We start from the raw sequence: 17,944 nt of genomic DNA, 5'->3' as shown, positions 1-17,944 counted from the left end.
CACGTAACAATCAATTAGGCAGTTGAATGATGGGGCTAGACTTGGATGGATAGTCGTTGGATACTGCGGGCAGCTCGCTTGGTGTAGTGGGCGTGGCCAGCCACCCAGCCAGCCAGCCAGGCAGGCATCCACTTGAGTGATTGCCATGCCATGCCGAATTGTACATTTCGATTCGAGTGAACTTCTTTAATTTAATTGAATTTGCTTTAAAACCAAATACCCGAAAATCCAAAAAACGTTTGTCAACTTGTGCCGCGCATGCGCAACAACAAGACGAGAGCCAAGCGCACTACTTGTATGGAGTCCATTAATATTTATGCCGGGCTGGGCGAGAATGTTGTCGCTTGTTGGGGCACGGGTCCGGGCACTGACTAATTGATTTATTGTTGACTAATTAAATATTTAATTGATTGTTTGCAGACGCAACGACAAATTTTATTTGCATAAAACACAAACCGGTTCACAGTGGTGCCAAAATTCTACATACCAGCAATTTCTTTCAAGTTACCCCAATAGAAGATAATAGGAAAATGGGAACTGCTCTAAGAAAAAAAAAATGAAAATCACTTTTTACATTACATTCTTCATATAAAGTACTTAGTTGTACAATTCCAACTTCATTTCATTCTATCTTTGTTACTTCCAAATATTTAATTACTAATATGACTTCGGTTTGGCTACTTCTGTTTTTATTAAAAGGGCTGGCTCCGTTAAGGAAATATAATTTATTAAATGTATTTAATTTAAAACTAATGAAATAAAAAAGCCCTATAAAAATTACAAAAATATCTAATAACAAATCCGACTCGTTGGGGGAATTTATTTGCCAAACAGCCAGCTATGCAGATAGGTTATTAGACCCAACAAAAAATAAGTAGAGATGGAGAAATAGATTCAAGGGGTTATGGGTATTTAACTAAACTATAGAATAGAAGGAATGATGAGTACATGAATCATTTCTCATTTAATTTAAAATTAATTAGTTTATCATCGCTATTTTGATATAAAATGTACAACCTATTCTGTTTTTACTCGGTAGATTGGTTTCAGAAAAACCGTGCAAAAAATATAGGTTATTGGTTCCTTATCTCTAAAACCTATGAAAATCAGTGAAAAACAAGGTGTTTATTTCATTAAAACACATTTATTAATGTGCATAAGGGCCCATATAAGAATGGTTTCTAGCTGTTTGACAGCTGTGTGTTTTTTTTATTTATTTTGTGTTATTTTGAATCGTGCTTAATAGAATAAAATTTTATATTTCAAACCGTGTTAAATCAAAGCCGTGTAAAACAGAATTAGGTGTATAGCCTGTACCCCAAAGAGTAAAAGGCCATATTAGTTTTGTGCGAAAGTATGTAACACACAGAAGGAGGCGTGGCAGACCCCACAAAGTATATATATTCTTGATCAGGGTGACAAGTCGAGGCGATATAGCCGTCTGTCCGTCCGTCCGCCTGTATGAGCGCAAGGATCTCAGAAGGTACAAGAGCTAGAATTACCAAACTCGATATCCATGTCTTTAATTTAATTAATATAATTTTTTTAAATTAATTAAAAAATTTTTTTTTTCCTTTTTTCCTTTTTGTGGGAGCTACAGGGTATTTAAGAATTGAGCTCGCTCGACTTTAGCATTATTTTCTTGTTTCATATAAAAAAGTGCGAAGGGGCGTGGAATTGTGCTGGAAAACATATAATCATTATTATTTCTTCTTCAAAATCAGGCTTTTACTTTTTTTCCCACTGTGCGCCACTCTGGACAACAGTGTGGTGCGTATATCTAAATATTTGCATTTGTTTGTAGCCAGGCGGCATTTCTTTAGCTTGGGGCAAGGCACAGTGGGCAAGGGGCATGGCCAGCTAACACCGTACGCTCACTATTTATTAAAAAAAAAGTCTTGGGCGCTTTGGCATTGAGCAGCAGCAAAGATATACATACATATATTTTGTTCGGGTTGTATTATTGTTTTGATTACAAGACGTCGTCAATGTTGTTAACATTTTTTGATCGATGCCCGACAAGTGGAAGTGGCTGGCGAGCTCGAGTCCCCCAGTGCGATCCAAGTCGTTGGCATAAAACGCAGATAATGATGCCTGCTGGTCATGTGAAAATGTTTGCCATGCAAATGAACGGATTTGTAAATCCATCTGAGTACAATAAAAAGGCAACCGCGTTAAATTGTTTATGTTGTTCATTTGAATCCAATAGCAACAAGACCCATGTTGGCGAATAGTTATGATGTTATTATTATTATTGTTTGAATGTTATTGTCATTGTTGTTGTTGTTGATGATGTGGGTGTGTTTCAGGGTTTTCTAAACCAAGACACAACATGTGCGACAAGCCATGCAAATATTAAAATAAATATTGGACATATTTTTAAGCCACGTAGCCAATGCATGCAAATTTATTTATGCATGTGTGTTTGGTTTTGCGCACATCTTCTTTATTTCGTCCAATTTGTCATGATAGAGTGCTTTATGATATTCTTAGATGACCATGGGAGATATTTGGCAGGTATGCCTCTTCTCGAGTACGATAAATGCATGAACGTATCGAGCTGAGCTCAATGTGTCCGAGTCAATTAAAATGAAATTTATTTTATTCCAAGTCGATGAGAAAGATTAGATCTGAGATTTATTTCCCAGTTCTTTGCTAATGTGTTCAATCAACATTTTTTGCATTGATTCGAAGAATTGCGAGCATAGCGAGGGGCAAATTATTGAAATTTTACTCTCAGCGCAGATCTTACGAAACTAAATAAACAATAACTCGCAGTTAATCAAGACAAAAGAATTATAATTGGTTACAGTTCTGACAAAGCTAAAGCACATTTTTAGACTGAGTTCGCCTCTTCAGCGTCAACAGCACATTAAAAAAGTAAAGGAAGTTGAAAAAATGTGTAGCTTGACTTCTCTATTAAAATTATAAAGATAGAGAGATGATTCGCATGATTTAGAATCTAGAATCTATCTATATTATAGATAAATCGATATAGACATGCACATCCCTCCGTCTGGTTAGACACCTAGTTTTTGGAAATGAAAGAGGCTACAATCATAAAACTTAAATTTTTGGGCCAAACAATTTGTTCTGTCGTCCCTAATTTTAACATAAAGATTCTTCCAAATCTAGATTTATGTGAAAACACTAAATGAAATCATTGGAAACACTCCGAAACGAGCTTAAAATTCGACACCTGCTGTTGACCTATGTTGTACTTTTGTTTATTATTGAGGCAATAAGTTCCTAAATCCTGCGACAACTGTTTCTTAGCGTTGATAAGAATGGCTCTTGATTTATGGTGTGTCTATCACTTATTTGCTATAAACAATTAGACCAAATATTTTATCTAGTCTTGAGAGTTCGATTACATATACGCAGTTAAATTTAAAATAAATAGCCTCTCAAGTCCTTTAAATCATTTGGAAAAGTCAATTACATCACATCGTTACATATTCTTAAGTGACTATGGTCTGGAGCTATATTTTATACTCACCTAAGGTTGCTGAGCAGCGGCAGAACTTTAAGGCCTGTAAAGAGGAAAAAGATAAATATTTACAAATAGAAAAATATTTCTTAACTTTAACGAATTTATAGAAAGAAAAAACTGTAACAAATTATTTAAATGTCTGGCTATTACTTAACTTAAAAGCATATTTATAAATAAATAAAGAAATACTTTTAGTACGCTTTATTGAAATAGTTTACCAGTAAATTTCGCTTGAATGGCTGTGAAAAAAGAGTGGATGGAGTCAGATCCAGTCCACTTGTTATAACAAGTACAAAACTTGTATATCCTTCACCCACCTTTTTCCCCACTACACTCTTGCAATTAAAATCAACTTTACCTGTACTGTACCCATTAATCCTATTCCTAGTTATATAATAATGTTCAGCCACGAACAGGCGGTTAGAGTTTCTGTTAAAAAGAGTTTAAGTTTTAGTTTGAAAGGCTATTTATTTGTATGGCAACGAATCAATTCAGAAAACCCTCTAATTTCCTTCTGTTGCTGCTATCGAAAGAAATCAATCAATAGTGGCAAAATTTCTAAAACATCGACGCTATCAATAGTGCCATCAATTGCTTTCCAGATCTATAGATAATGCAGCTTATGGCTTTATATTTTGTTCTAGTCCGTTATCAAAATAGGAGACCAACACCCACTAAAAACTTGGCGGTACTATGTTGATGGTAACTTCATTTAAATGCACTTCAAAAATTCTACAAGTATGTGCTGTCGGGAGAAACATGGTTGCATATGCTTTGTGCATGGGTATTTGTAAGATAGTAGTTATAATATGTATAAATAGAGTTTTAACAACTCGTCGGCTAGTCATTGACAAACAAGCCGCATCCTGCCCTGTCTTCATGTAAAGTTCATGAACTGTAAGAACTGGAAGGAGGGTGTCAGCTCCCCCTAGCTCCCCCTAGCTCCCCATACCACTTCCCTGCAACGGGAGTCGTCAGCTCCCAGTTTTGACTTTGATTGAGCGCAGTTGTGCGTGCGCAGGCGCAGCCGCAGCCGCAGCCCCACACTTGACTTGAGTTCGTTTGGGTTGGGTTGGGTTGAGTTGAGTTGGTGAGAGAGGAGGAGTGGAGCTTGAAGTTTGAATATGCAATGCATTTGGCTTTTTATTGTTCTTAATTAAAATAAATTGAGCTGCGCTTTTTCAGCATTACAAGAAAATAATAAAAATGACACACGAAAGCAAAATCTCAACGCGAAATGTAAGTCACGCAACTGACACTTTTGGGGGCGGTGGCATCTCATCACATCATCGTGTTTTTGAGGGACCTCTTTGTTTGGATGGGTAGTGAGGGAGGAGGGAGGGGGAGGGGTAGGGCTATGCCAAGAAATTCCACAGCGACACATTCGAGTTGACAGACAACGCATGCTGTTCACCATTTGGCAATGAAAATATTCTGTTTCAAGGCTACTTATATGGCGGCACAAAATCGGTCAGCCTGCTCGATCGCTCTATAACACTTTCAATGCTTGCCGCGTTTCAAATTTCCAGGAATGTTTTATCACAATATACTTATACATATATACATATACAAGTACATATAGCACGATTATTTGCATTATGTTTTTTGTGCATTTTTCTGCTAATGCCACTTAAGTGCCCAATTATCGGCTTGGTCTGTATGATTAAGCACACACATTCTGAATCCGTCTGTCTGTCCGTTCGACAGGCATCGCCTCAGTTTGACAGTTCTGCGCGTTGTGCTGTCGGAATCTGTGTAGCTATATAGCCCGTATCTGCTATATGTCATGTGTCTGTCTTTCGAGCATTCATAGCTCGCAGGCCGGGGCGCACAGCTCAAGCATTGCTGATTTATGTGCCATGATTTTCCACTTTGGCACGCAATGTTTGTTGTTGTTGCTGGTGCTGTTCATAAATTTATTTGTTTAACAATTTTCCATTTAGTTGCAAGCAAATTTCAATTTCAATTGATTTATAAAGCGTCAACAGCTCAGCTCCACAATGAACATAGTACATACAAGTACTATATAGTATTCAAATCATCGGCACAGCGACCGTAGCCGAAACCGAAACACAAATGCCTAACGAATCGATTTGATTTGATATTTTTGTATGTACATATATAGTATATATATTTTATTGTTTGCTGCCATGGCATGTTATTTAATAATTAATTATGTATTGACTTTAAACTGTCATTCCCCCCTCCTTGATGGATGGGTGTGGCCGACATTTTATGTTGACTTCGCGTGCAAAAAATACTAACAATGGGGCCTAGAGTTGGTCAGAAAAATAGATAACTCTAAATGTTTGGCCACAGGCTGTGTTGAACTTGGAACTTGAAACGCTGTCCACGCAGGACCCACATAGATCGTTAAAGGTCGCCCGAAACAACAAAAGAATTATCGCCAATTGCTCACACACTTGCGATACACAAAGAAATGTTTTATGTCTCTCTGCCTCTGTCTTTGTTTTTTTTTTTTATTATTTTTTTAATAAAACTTTTTAATTGCACGCCTTTTATGGCTTTCAATTTCAAACAAATACTACAAATACAACAAGTAGTCGTAAAAAACAAATTATTAACGTCAATGTCCCAAATAAGGCGCAGAGCTGTAGGAGGGAAACGGGCGGGCACAGAAGCGACGACTTTCACGACTCTACTTTGCCTTCTTTTATATTTATTTCAAATTAAAAAACACAACAATATAACAATGTAAATGGAGGCACACATACGCGTGTATTGGCAGGCACAGCGAGAAGTGTGGAAATAAAAACGAGCTTGACCGGAAGCTTAGACAGGCAGGCAGATGGCGAACGAATATGGCGGCACAGTCAGCTGATCAGAAATGGCGATGGATAATGCGAATGCGATAGGGAAATTTCGTTGACAATACAAAAAGGTATGAAATATTTGTTAGTTTAGTCAGCAAGCTAGTTCCACAGATTTCATATAAGTATTAGCTCAGAAATGACGAATTGACCATTCAACCAGTAGATTTAATTTAAGATCAATGGTATATACCCCACACAATTTAATTAAACTAAGTTTAGCTGTATGGACATAAATACCCTTCTTCCATTAACATTACCTCAGAGATGACGAATGATAATGCAATAGGAATGGAAAATATTTTTCGCGAAAGATTCAAAAGTTAGCCCCGCATGTCATCCGTTTTAGTGAAGTATTTTCTAAACATTAATTAGAAACAATTAGTTTAACATATCGATTAGAAAGGAATTAATTATTATGATTATTATCATTATTATATCATTATCTACATGAAATGCAATCAAATATAAAGATCGTGAAATACACGATTCATTACTCGCTGTTTGTAGGGGCACTGCGGTCTATTTCGGCGGCTAAAAACCCATTTAAGATTAGCACCGCATTGCTGAATTTCTTTTAATATTAAATTCTGTTTTATAATGGTTCACGATTTTCTTAATTGTATAAAATTACAGTATGATTTGCTATTGATTTTCAACGAAATGAATAAATTACAGCTCCAAAGAAATATCCATAAAATCTACAACTATGTAGAATGTAGAAGATTAAAAATCATGTGGTTTAGTGACAACTCGAATTTCCTAGATCAGCGAGTAAATGAGACGAAATATTAAATTATATTTAGGATAAGAAAAAATTGTAGTTAGTGCATAAAATTTGCAGATTGAGGGCTTGAAACATATCAACTTTCCTTCATAAAATGTATTGTTTGTAGTTATTATTATTTCAAGATTCAGGATGAAGTAAAGTTTTTATAGAGAACAGTTAGCTAAAATGGAGATATTGAGAAGAAAAAGCTGCAGCGAATAAAAAATAGAAATTTGTTTTAATAATTATTGGTTTCATTTCAACTCATGGAACTGATGAAATATTTCAAGTTATAAATATGTATTCAAGATATCGAAATATATTTCCCTACAAAAATATCAAATATCTCATAAATAATCATGTAATGAGGGGGTTGTCGTGGAATTTTAAATTTGATTTCGGCAACGCCTCGAATCGCGTGCGCGTGCTCCGTTGGTTGTAATGCGAATTCAATGGCCAACACGATCATTACTGCCTGGCCTAAAGGTGCGTTGCCACAAAGTAACGGACTAACCGACTAACTGACTGACTGACTGAGTGACCGCCTGGCTTATGGTCAAGGCCATTGTGGCTGCGGGCACATCAATCAATGAAATCGAAGACAGCTCGGCATGGACGGAACGACGGACAGACAGACGGACGGCACGCGGACCAAAAGGCAAATGGCAATGTTTTTGGAATTGGCGGCTTTTGCGGTTCGGTTCGCCTAATGTGTTTATCGTTATCGTTAACTAAGCGTCGCAGAAACAATAACAAAGCGCCGATATAAATATAATTCAATAATAATAACAATTATGTGGTGTTTTGGTGAATTGTTTTGCGCTGCAATTTGATGGTCGTCAGTTCTTTGAACCCCAGCAGCGTGATATTCAAGTGTTTCGAACTCCAACTCGCACTCACCTATGAACTCATTACGTATGCGTATTCGTTCCTGAAGCGTGGCTGCCGATATAAGGACGCAATTTATGAAGGCCAATAGTGCCACCTGATACTCGACTTGTGTGGCCGACTGCTCCAGTTCATTGATAACGATCTTAAAGCGATAGCGCTCCTTTTTGAGATTCTAAACAAATGAAATAAGAATGCGAGAAAAGAATTTAATTTCTTGTCGTTTATGTAAATGGTATTTTAAATGTTTGGCAAATTAAAAGGCACATCATTTTAATACCCTCTTAAGATATCCAATTGTTATGCCCATTTTAGTGGACTAATTGCGTTTTAAATATGTCTGTGCAAACTCCTTTATTAATATATTTAGTTTAGTAAACATTTTTTATTATCTAGATTAGCGGAATGATGATTCTTCCTTGTAGTAGCTCGTAGAACGAGAGATTATTACCAATTAGGTTGACTTTTATCCATTTACTCTTGCGCATAGCTGCGATACATGAGATGGTGAGACATTCCTTAATATTTAGGGCGGAGTTCTAGAATTGACTTTGTTAAAAGTTCCATATTAGTGCACGGTATCTTAGACACCAGGTTGCGGTTCTAAGTCAAGGACATTGTTAATTTCTTAGCTCTGTCGATAATTGACGATGACATCTGTCGTCGTTAGGAGGCGTGATGTGTCTCAGCTCTGTTCTCTGCACCTTAATAATAGTCTCTGCGCGCCCAACCATCATTTGAAGAATTTGAATTATTTGCACCGCCCGCTGCTCAAGCGCTAGACCATTAGGATTTCGTAAATGAAGCTCACACTCAGTTGTTTAAAGTCACAGCGAAACGCACATTTGATTAATGCATTTAATTTAGTTAAACTTTTATTGAATTTTTCAAGTCTGTTCAACGTAACGGTAGCTACCACTTGATCCTAAGTTAATTATTGTTGCGTTGAATTTGTATCGCTTGCCAAATAGTGACAACTTCATAATCAATTATTGTTTGCTGTATCAACAATTCGCTATTAAAAACATAATGTTATGTGGCTGCGTCTACAACGCTCTCGCTCTCCCTCATTGTCTTAAGTCTCTCTGTTAGTTGTTGCCCTTCTACCGACACACGCAGGATAACTTCAATCTCGCCTGTTCAGCCTGTTCCTCAATGTAGAGCTACCAATATTTTTTGGAAGTTCTTTCCAAAACTATAGCCAAGACTAGCTTTCCACAAATGAAACAAGTTGACTCTGAACAACAGCGTTATATTGGTTTATTATAAATCTCCACTGGCAACTAATGACGGCTGCGGCTCAGACCGACTGTCTCTACAAAAACAACAAAAGGGCGAGATTGAATCAATCGTGTACACATGTTGGAGAGCTACAAAAAACTAATCTGCGCGGGTGGGCAAAACTTTTATACTGGACTATAATGATCGCAAGGCCCCAACACTGCAGCTGCGTTTACAGATCAGCTGCTGAGATGAGAGCTGCAGCGCAGCCAAATTGCAATGTTAATTAGAGCAAGATTATGTTATGTACATTATGTTATGTAACAGCGATTGTTGATGCAAACGGCAAAAAATAATCTGTTATAAATTTACGTTACAAATTTAAGGCACAAACAAAGATTAAACAAAACAATTAAGAACTTTGTTACAATTCTTTGAAGAAATTTTTAGGCAAATATTAAAATTTGAAACAAATTACGCACAGTTAACAGCATATATAACTTCGTTCGGAGTTCGGAATCGGGAATACTTCTGATCATTTATTTTCGCTTTCTTATACATTTCCAAAATCTGACTTAATGCTTTCCCAGAAGAAAAGCTTCTGCGTACTCACCTTATAAAACTCAAGTGTTTCGATGGCGCGTGCATATCCCTCCGAATTATAGGCGCATAGAGCGGAGAGTAGCTCGAAGACTTGCTTCTTCACTGTTGCATTCTGCGTGTCCAAGGCAGCGCCCAGTTTTGAAATATAATCACGATTCTCAACAATGTAATCCAGGCCGATGCGTGAGTCCATTGTGAATGATTGGTGGGGTATGGGGGCGTGGGGTTTTATGCAAATGCCTAAATACGTTCTCGGTTGTCACGCCGCAATGGACGCTTTTCAATCAGTTTGATGGCTCGATCGATCGTTGGTTCCTTTGAAATTGTCGGCTTAGTTCTAAAGCGTTGCCTTTTTTGTTTTTCTTGAGTCTTATTTTAGTTTTGGGCCGTGTGGCGCTGAATGCCTAAATAGGCCAATTCCATGCCGAATGCTCTCGGCCGAGAGTCCGCAGCTCACGTGAATCTGAATCTGTTGGGCAGACTGGAGGACTGGGGGACTGCAAGACTGAATAACTGAAAGAGAAAAAAGACAATCAGTTAGATTGCATTACTTATTGAGAGGCTAAGGGTAAGGGCATGAGTATTGAAAATTGCTTGGGGGCCGTCGCACGCTCCGCATTTCTAATTGTAGGGCTTGGGCCTGCCTTTGCCTGGCCTGGCCTGGTCTGGCCCGGTCTGCCATATGCATGTTCAATATTTTGTGCATTTTATATGCTCGCCATGGCTCGACTTTAATTAATTTATGGGCCGCACTCGCGCGCTCAATAAATTAGTGTTGTTTATGGGGACAAGTCAGCCTAGGGCTCCCGCTCCCTCGTACAATAATTTTATTTTATTATTTTGTTCAATTGCATTGATTTCTATTGTACGTGGTACGTGTATTGAGCCGTTGGCACACTACTTACAAATTACAACTATTTTTAGGTTTTTGTTGTTTACTTTACTTTGCACATTTTGGCGGTCGGACATCAAAGGCCCAGCCCGGCCCGGACTGGCCCGAGCAATTACGCCAAATGATCTTGTTAATTTGTTTACACTTTAAACATTCGACACATTCGATTAGTTTGAATCTAAAATTCACAATCTCGGGCCGACAAAGCGGCACATTTAACTTGTATATTAATACAATATGCCATATAGTGAACAAATTTTCATTAAACAACCAACAGATTGACGAGAAAAATATACAAAAAAAGCCGATAAAATGTTTAACATTTTTGTTGAGACCCGTACAAAGCTCACTCAGCTTGTCAAGTGGCACTTTATATTATTTGAAATTATAATTTGTGCCGCATTGTTGTAGTTGCTGCTGTTGTTGTTGTTGTTGTTAGTATTTTGAAAAGGTCCGCCAGCCAAGCTGAGACAAATGGGAGTTCGCGATCGCCATTTATCGTAGAATTTGCGTTTGATGGGCGACGCTAATGAAATCACATAAAATGCCATCAAATAAATGTCCAAAATAATGAACGACATCCTTTTTTTTTGTGATCTCTGCTCCGGCATTAATTTGTGCATTTAACAATAAAAATAGAATTCAAATGAAATCGAAAACAAGTTCTCAATCAAATGGTAGACATATCGCTGTTGTTATTTTGTGCGATTTTTGTGTCATGTTTTAATGTTTTTCATTGAATTTCTGCATATATTTTGTTGTGAGTTTTAATGACAAGCCACACTCAACAATACATTTAAAGTCTCAAACTGATCAAAAACAATAATATGCGTGGGTCGGTTGTAGTTTATGATTCGCTCTTTTAGTTATTTCGGCGTTGCAAGGAAATAAAAACACAAAAATAAATAGCAAGTAAAAATATTGAGTTTCCAAAAATTCGAAAATAAAATTTTATAAAACTATTAAATTATTCCAAAATTAGATGCCTAAATCTCAATTAAGAGATATGGATAGCTTTTGGGCAGATCGAGAAAATGAATGTAAAACAAGGAACAAATTCGATCAAATTCTTGTGTTTAAACACATCAATTATAATTACATTTGAAAATCAGTGTAAAATAAGAAACAAATTGTATTTAAATCTTCATCTCAAACAAGTTAGTATTGCAAATCTTTGGTTAGAGTTCGTTTTTAAGCTCAACCAAATATTAGGCACATCAATTATAATAACACAAATTTAAATATAAATTAAATAAATTTAAACTAAAACTTATAACCGTTATACCCGGTGAACAGTTTCATGGTCGTTCCTTTAAAATGCGAAGACACTGCCTAACAATTAACAGCGAATTGTTTTCTTACATATGTTAATTGTTAACAGAAGACATCCATATCAAAATGGCCGCCATCAGCTGTTGCAGTTGTTTACAGTATCGGCATTGTTGGCATATTTTGTTGGCAAAGAAAAATGCGTAGTTATATTTATTTAAACAAACTGCGTATTTAGTAACGATGTGTTTCAAAAATAAGTGCAAATAGGTCCCCAAAAATTTATTTCATTGTTGATCTATGGCGAATTATGTTTTCTGTGTGTTTTTTTCTTGTGGCAAAATTCGCGCTCCTGAAGGGTGCGCAACAAGTGTGATGTTGCGGCATTAGTAAAATAACATGTTGCCAAATAATTGAATGTTGTTAAAATGTCGCACATTATTTATAGTATATGTTAAAGTGCATAATGTTTTTGATGTGAATAAAAGTTTTTAATTTGCAATTCTTGTTTACAATTTGTGTGGGAGCGGCGGCAAGAATGTTAACAGCGGAGTCCTAACAGTGCGAATGTTAAAAGAGAAGCGCAGTAAACATTGTATGGGCAAGATAACAGCAAACTGACATACATACATATGTAAGTACATATACATTTTATGTAAATGCGTTTTAAATATTCCTCTGTAGCTGTTAACAGCCATGTTGCTTAATTGAGATCAATTAATGTGTACGTTAAGATTTATCAGTTATGTTGTTTAGTGTAACAACCTGTTCTAAATGGGTTCCAACCAACAGGGCATAGCAGCACCCGCAATCATTTAACTCTTCTATGGTAGCTCAATAAATTGGAATGCTTATCAGCCAGTGGTGAATTCTTTGAACTGGTTCCATTTCCATTTAGCCCAGCCAAGACGCTGTTGGCTCGTTTATTGCAGCTATTTATTGCCAATTAGTTTTATGCAAATTGAAAGTGCCGCTTAACAGCAGCAGCAGCAGCAACAACAACAACAACAATGGCAAACCAAATAACATGCGCCTTTTAATTGAAATGTAAACAAAGTCGAGACACGGTCAAGTGATTAAAAGTGTTCGGCAATCATTCATTTGGCGTATCGGAAATGCCGAAAAGAAGGAGACACCAAAGCCTGAGAACGAGCTGAGAAAATGGGCAAAAATGTTAATGAACTCCCGCGAATTGTAACCCTAATTAGAATTTGTCAAACGTGCCGGCGCAGTATTTTATTTTTTCCGTTCCTTCTTTTCAATGGACTATTGTCGAGTCGCCGAGACAGGCTCGACTCATTTATCTTGCAGTCGGAGCAATCAACGGCACACCTTTGGACAAAAGCAGGCGTTGACAGGCGCAAATGGTTTTTCATAGAGCCCCCCCTCTGCCTGCTACTCCATACCTTCTCAATCGACAATGTCGGCCGACACAGGTGCCGTCGACTTGGCGTCGTCTATAAAATGTCAACCACATATTCACAAAACATATTGTTGTAAATTATTTATGCTGTTGTTGTTGTTGTTGTCGTCGCTTGAAGTCATGTTAAAGTGCAAGTAATAATTCACAAATTTCAAAACATTTCAATGCTCAACGTTTGGTTGTTCACCTGGCTATTGTTGTTGTTGTTGTTACTGTTGCTGATGTGGTTTTTCTATGTTATTTTCAATGTCTCGTGTCTCTGGTTGCCAAGTGGGTGACAGTTCACAAAGCCGCATTATTAAACGTATACTCGTATATACATAAAACATGATAATTTTGTATAAATTATGCTTTGGGTCTTTAACAACATCACAGGGCGTATGCTTAATGTGATTAAATGTTGTGCAAAGTGCATAAAAATAAACCCAAATATTTGATGACAGCCTAATGGCTGCTCTACCCATTAGCTTGGCCCACGACAGAGGTACCTGGCGATTTGGATGAACTTACTTAGACAGATACATACATACTTGTAGATAGAAGCGAGAATGCAAACACTTCAAGCACGTTAAACAAGCGTTAAGTTTTTGAATAAACAGCCGCTTGGAAAATATACATAAATGCAAACTTATGTATGTATGTGTATACGAGTATAAATAAAATCGGTAACAGTGGCGACGTTGATTTTGCGCAATAAGCGCAAGGTCGTTCGCAAGTTGTTGTTGCTGTTGCTGTTTCTGTTTGTCTGTTTATCTCTCAGCCTGTCTGACCGCACGTGCCTCTTCTTCTTCCTCTTTGACAACGCCTGCCGTTGTCGTCGACTTCAAAGTGAATTTCCTATTTCCATTTTATTGCAAGGTGTGTTCGATTTATAACTTTTAGGCAGTAGTCAGTGTCCATTTTCATAGTTGTTCATAATTTTTATTTTAATAGCATCTGCCCAAAAGGCCGTGGAAAAGAGTATATCAGCTATATCAAATTGTTTGTAACAGTCATATCAGCTACGACTTCTACTCCATCGAATTCACCAATTTCCGTACAACACTGGCAATATTAACAGCAAGAATAATATCTTTTTCAATTTTCAAGAACTAATTTGTTTGTTAATCGTTTCCTGGTAGAATATTTTGGAATTAGTGGATCTTAGAAGAATCTCCTTCAAATCAAGTAAGACAAAATTCATTGCAAGTACATACATATTTAGAAAATTAAGTACAAAGAAATAGTTTCCGTAATAACCGTTTTTTTTTAAGAATATATGCATGTACTTTTCTTATAAAGTTCACGCTGTGTAAAAACGTTTCTTTAAAAAAAAAAAACATTCCTTTTTTTTCTAAATTCTAAATAAATTTGAAAAGTTTTTTAAAGGAAAGGAAGTGCTTTTTTAATTATGATGTTCGATTCATCCTGACCAAAAGTCAGGTGGACTACCTGCCTTTTCATAAATTTAAATTGTCTGTTGTCCTGTTTGTAAGTACGGGCGTCTTAATTTCGAAGAATGCTTTATAAGCCGAAAACCAAGATTTTTTCAAATTTTCGTTTGACTTCCCTCATGTTTGTGTGAAATTTCAGTTGAGTTTACTTTAGCCCAGAAATCGGTAAAGAGTACTCCTTAGTCGAGCATGTTAAACGATGACGTTTTAACTTGTTTTTTTATCTCATTTTTATGATTCTGTCCGACAACATCGTCACATTGCACCCACTGTATTAGCATTTCCACTTAACATATCGCTTATTTAAATAATTTATAAAATGTTTATTGAGAAAATGTTTATTGAGAAAATGTTTGTGCATATTGTAATGTTTTGGAAAATAGCTTTTGCATAAATGAAGCAAATTATGAGCATAGATTGTTTCTCCTTTTTTTTGGGTCACATGATCACGTTTTCATTTGACATGCAGTAGTAATATGTATATAGCTTTGAAAACTAAGATCAGAGCGATAGTAATGCAAAGCCTGAAATTTACATACACACGTCCGGTTTCTATCTTCAAAGCGTTTACACGCATCAGTTTTATTTCATAATAAAATTAGGCATAGGGCGTAATAACATTGCCTCTGGCCAGTCGGCGCTTCGAAAAGTTGTATATAAATAGAAATTTAATCTGGATTATAGGCTCTCATCGCAATCATATTGCACGCCAATTTGCTTGCGAATTTCATCTTGAATCTGGGCGATAAGCAAAGTATCTGTGGGCGGCACAATTTCAGAAATAGTTTGACCGGCTCTGATGCATTCAAAGACATGATCTGCCTCGTAGATGAGGCCAATAGAGTTCGTATAGTTCCAATTGTCAGCAGTGATTGGCAGCCTCCATTCATGCAGCTGACCGTTGGCAATATAATGGCTCGGACACCAATAGGTTGGCATCTGAAATTGGAGAGCAATTATAAAGATTTCTTAGCCCACAAATCCCATAGCTTCACGCTTACACAAATGGGTCCTTTGGTGCTGATTATAGTTGACTGATTTTCCAATGCTTCCAAGCCGGAACATGTGATGTAAGCGCGACGACCCTTTGAGAATTCCAAGTCGGCTTGGAAGAACAAATCAATGCCGTTCGAATTTATTTTACCCTCTGCCTTAATCGACTTGGGCGCCTCCTGGAACACCAGAACCACCAACTGTATTGCATAACAGCCGATATCTAGCACAATACCTCCGCCCATATCTTTCCGAACTATGCGTGCGCTATCCGAACCACAGAATCCATGCTTCACATACACCTCTCGGATATCGCCAAATGCGTTTCTGGTCAGCGCGGCGCTAAAGTGTCGATAGACTGGAAAGAAGCGCGTCCACAGTCCTTCCATAAGGAAAAGGTTCTCCTTTTTAGCTAACGAGATGAGCTCCTTGGCTTGATTGTGGTTCATCGCGAAGGGTTTCTCGCAAACCACTGGCTTCCCCGCTTCCAACATCATCTTCACCACTTCGAAGTGCATGTGGTTTAAGACCGCCACATAAACCACTTCGATGTTGACGTTCTGCGCCAGTTCCTCGTAGCTCCCATAGGCATGCAGGATGTCATGCCTCTGGGCAAACTCATCTGCATTAGCTTTCGATCGACTGGCTATGGCATGTATCTCATGTGGTTTAGCGGTGTGCTGTGAACGCAGAGCGGTGCAAAAGTCGTGCGAGATTTTCGAAGCCCCCACAATTCCCCATTTCAGTGCCATTTTCTGTCAGTCTGTTTGCGAGCCCGAAACGAGATCAACTGACTGGAAAATTGTAGATTCTAGCATTGCATTTGCAATGTTGATAGCACAGTTGATAACACTGTGTATGCATATATGTATAAGTATTTGTCTATAATCGTTAATGAGCTCAATTTATGTTATTTGAATATTAACACCCCAGTAATTTCGAATGGATTCAGACTCAAAAAAATTGTTGATTTCAAGAAGTAAGATTAGAATTAACTTTACTAACACTTTAAAGTTTAATATAGTTGGGTTTATCAGTTTCTCAAAGTAAAGCCAATAGTAACTTGTTTATTAAACATAAACTACAAAAAAAACGAAATCTTTCATTAACTCTTCGATTGTAAAACATGCATTTTAGAATGAATATGATTAACCTAGAGTATTACTTGCTTAAGTAACATACTATAGTCGGAGTTATGGTTGTGTTTGTCAGGCTTTTTAATCCCTTAATAGCTATATAGTATTTTATTCAATTCCCCTCTGAGCATTTATTCTAAGCTTTATTTAATGCCTGTACTTGTAATAATCTACAATTAATGTTAATGAATATTCATTTATCTGTGAACTTGTAATTGGCTTTCTTCGCGGGCCTGTTGAAGGGGCTTATCAACACTCGCCTATGGGGGCAGACAGGGTCTGGGTCTGGGTCTGGGAAAGTGAAGTGTAGAAACAAAGCCGCGCATTGTTTTTGTGTGGCAGCTTAGGCCAATGTGTGGCGGAGTGGCAAATGGCTGGAGGGACGGACGCACAGTCTCCTCCTCTTCTTCTTATTTTTGTTGAACGAGTCATAACACTTGACAACAGCTGCAGTTGACAGCAGCAACAACAGCAGCAACAACAACAACAACGACGACGACACGACGCCAGCGATGAGTTCCAATCAAAACACGATCTTGGCGCTTGGCGCACTCAGCATTGACCTTATGGCTTCTAAAATCGGTAAAAACATCTTTACAGCTTTATGTTGTAGTTAGTGTTGTTGTTGTTACTGTTGTCGTTTCGATACGATATGTTTCCAATATGCGCTAAATGCACAAACTTGAGTCGCGCTGTTCGTACTCGTACTTGAAATTGGGATACGAACACTACACTCTTTTTATTTTGTTGGCAGCCTTTACGGCCAGGCCAGGCCGGGCCGGGCCGGGCCGGGCCAGGCCAGTTTGCCATTTTCAAGTCAATTCATTCGACGACAACTCATTCATGTTGGCTTGCACTTGACTGACCAAGTTTACAATTCATTTATTTACTTTTATTTATTTTGTAATGCATTTTATAAGGATGTTCAATCATCCGTTTGGAGGTCGACGCATTGCTCTCTTTAAGCTGGCAATTAAGTCATTATGCGCTTCA

At 37.5% G+C, this 17,944-nt stretch overlaps 2 protein-coding genes across 2 annotated transcripts in view; both read right to left on the bottom strand.

The window, feature by feature from the left end:
- LOC115633145 (formin-J) overlaps positions 1-17,944 on the bottom strand; it is a 55,072-nt gene that overhangs the window by 12,514 nt on the left and 24,614 nt on the right. Inside the window, exons 2-4 of the mRNA XM_030530554.1 lie at positions 9,816-10,318; positions 7,994-8,156; positions 3,500-3,533 (exon numbers count right to left, since the gene is read on the bottom strand). Coding sequence (XP_030386414.1) covers positions 3,500-3,533; positions 7,994-8,156; positions 9,816-9,998 — 380 coding nt within the window. The 5' untranslated portion in view covers positions 9,999-10,318. The remainder of the gene's footprint in view (positions 1-3,499; positions 3,534-7,993; positions 8,157-9,815; positions 10,319-17,944) is intronic.
- On the bottom strand, positions 15,372-16,590 carry LOC115633147 (trans-1,2-dihydrobenzene-1,2-diol dehydrogenase-like). Its single transcript, XM_030530557.1, has 2 exons — positions 15,824-16,590; positions 15,372-15,761 (listed from the first exon to the last, which is right to left on the bottom strand). Exons 1-2 carry the CDS (start codon positions 16,565-16,567, stop codon positions 15,501-15,503), a joined length of 1,005 nt encoding a protein of 334 aa, XP_030386417.1. The 5' UTR covers positions 16,568-16,590; the 3' UTR covers positions 15,372-15,500.

This window comes from Scaptodrosophila lebanonensis, unplaced genomic scaffold, assembly GCF_003285725.1.
Source record: "Scaptodrosophila lebanonensis strain 11010-0011.00,11010-0021.00 unplaced genomic scaffold, SlebRS2 tig00001415-arrow-pilon, whole genome shotgun sequence".
In the NCBI taxonomy this organism is placed as follows: domain Eukaryota; kingdom Metazoa; phylum Arthropoda; class Insecta; order Diptera; family Drosophilidae; genus Scaptodrosophila; species Scaptodrosophila lebanonensis.
Note: the sequence above shows the minus strand (reverse complement) of the source record. Positions and strands in the feature narration are given on the sequence as shown.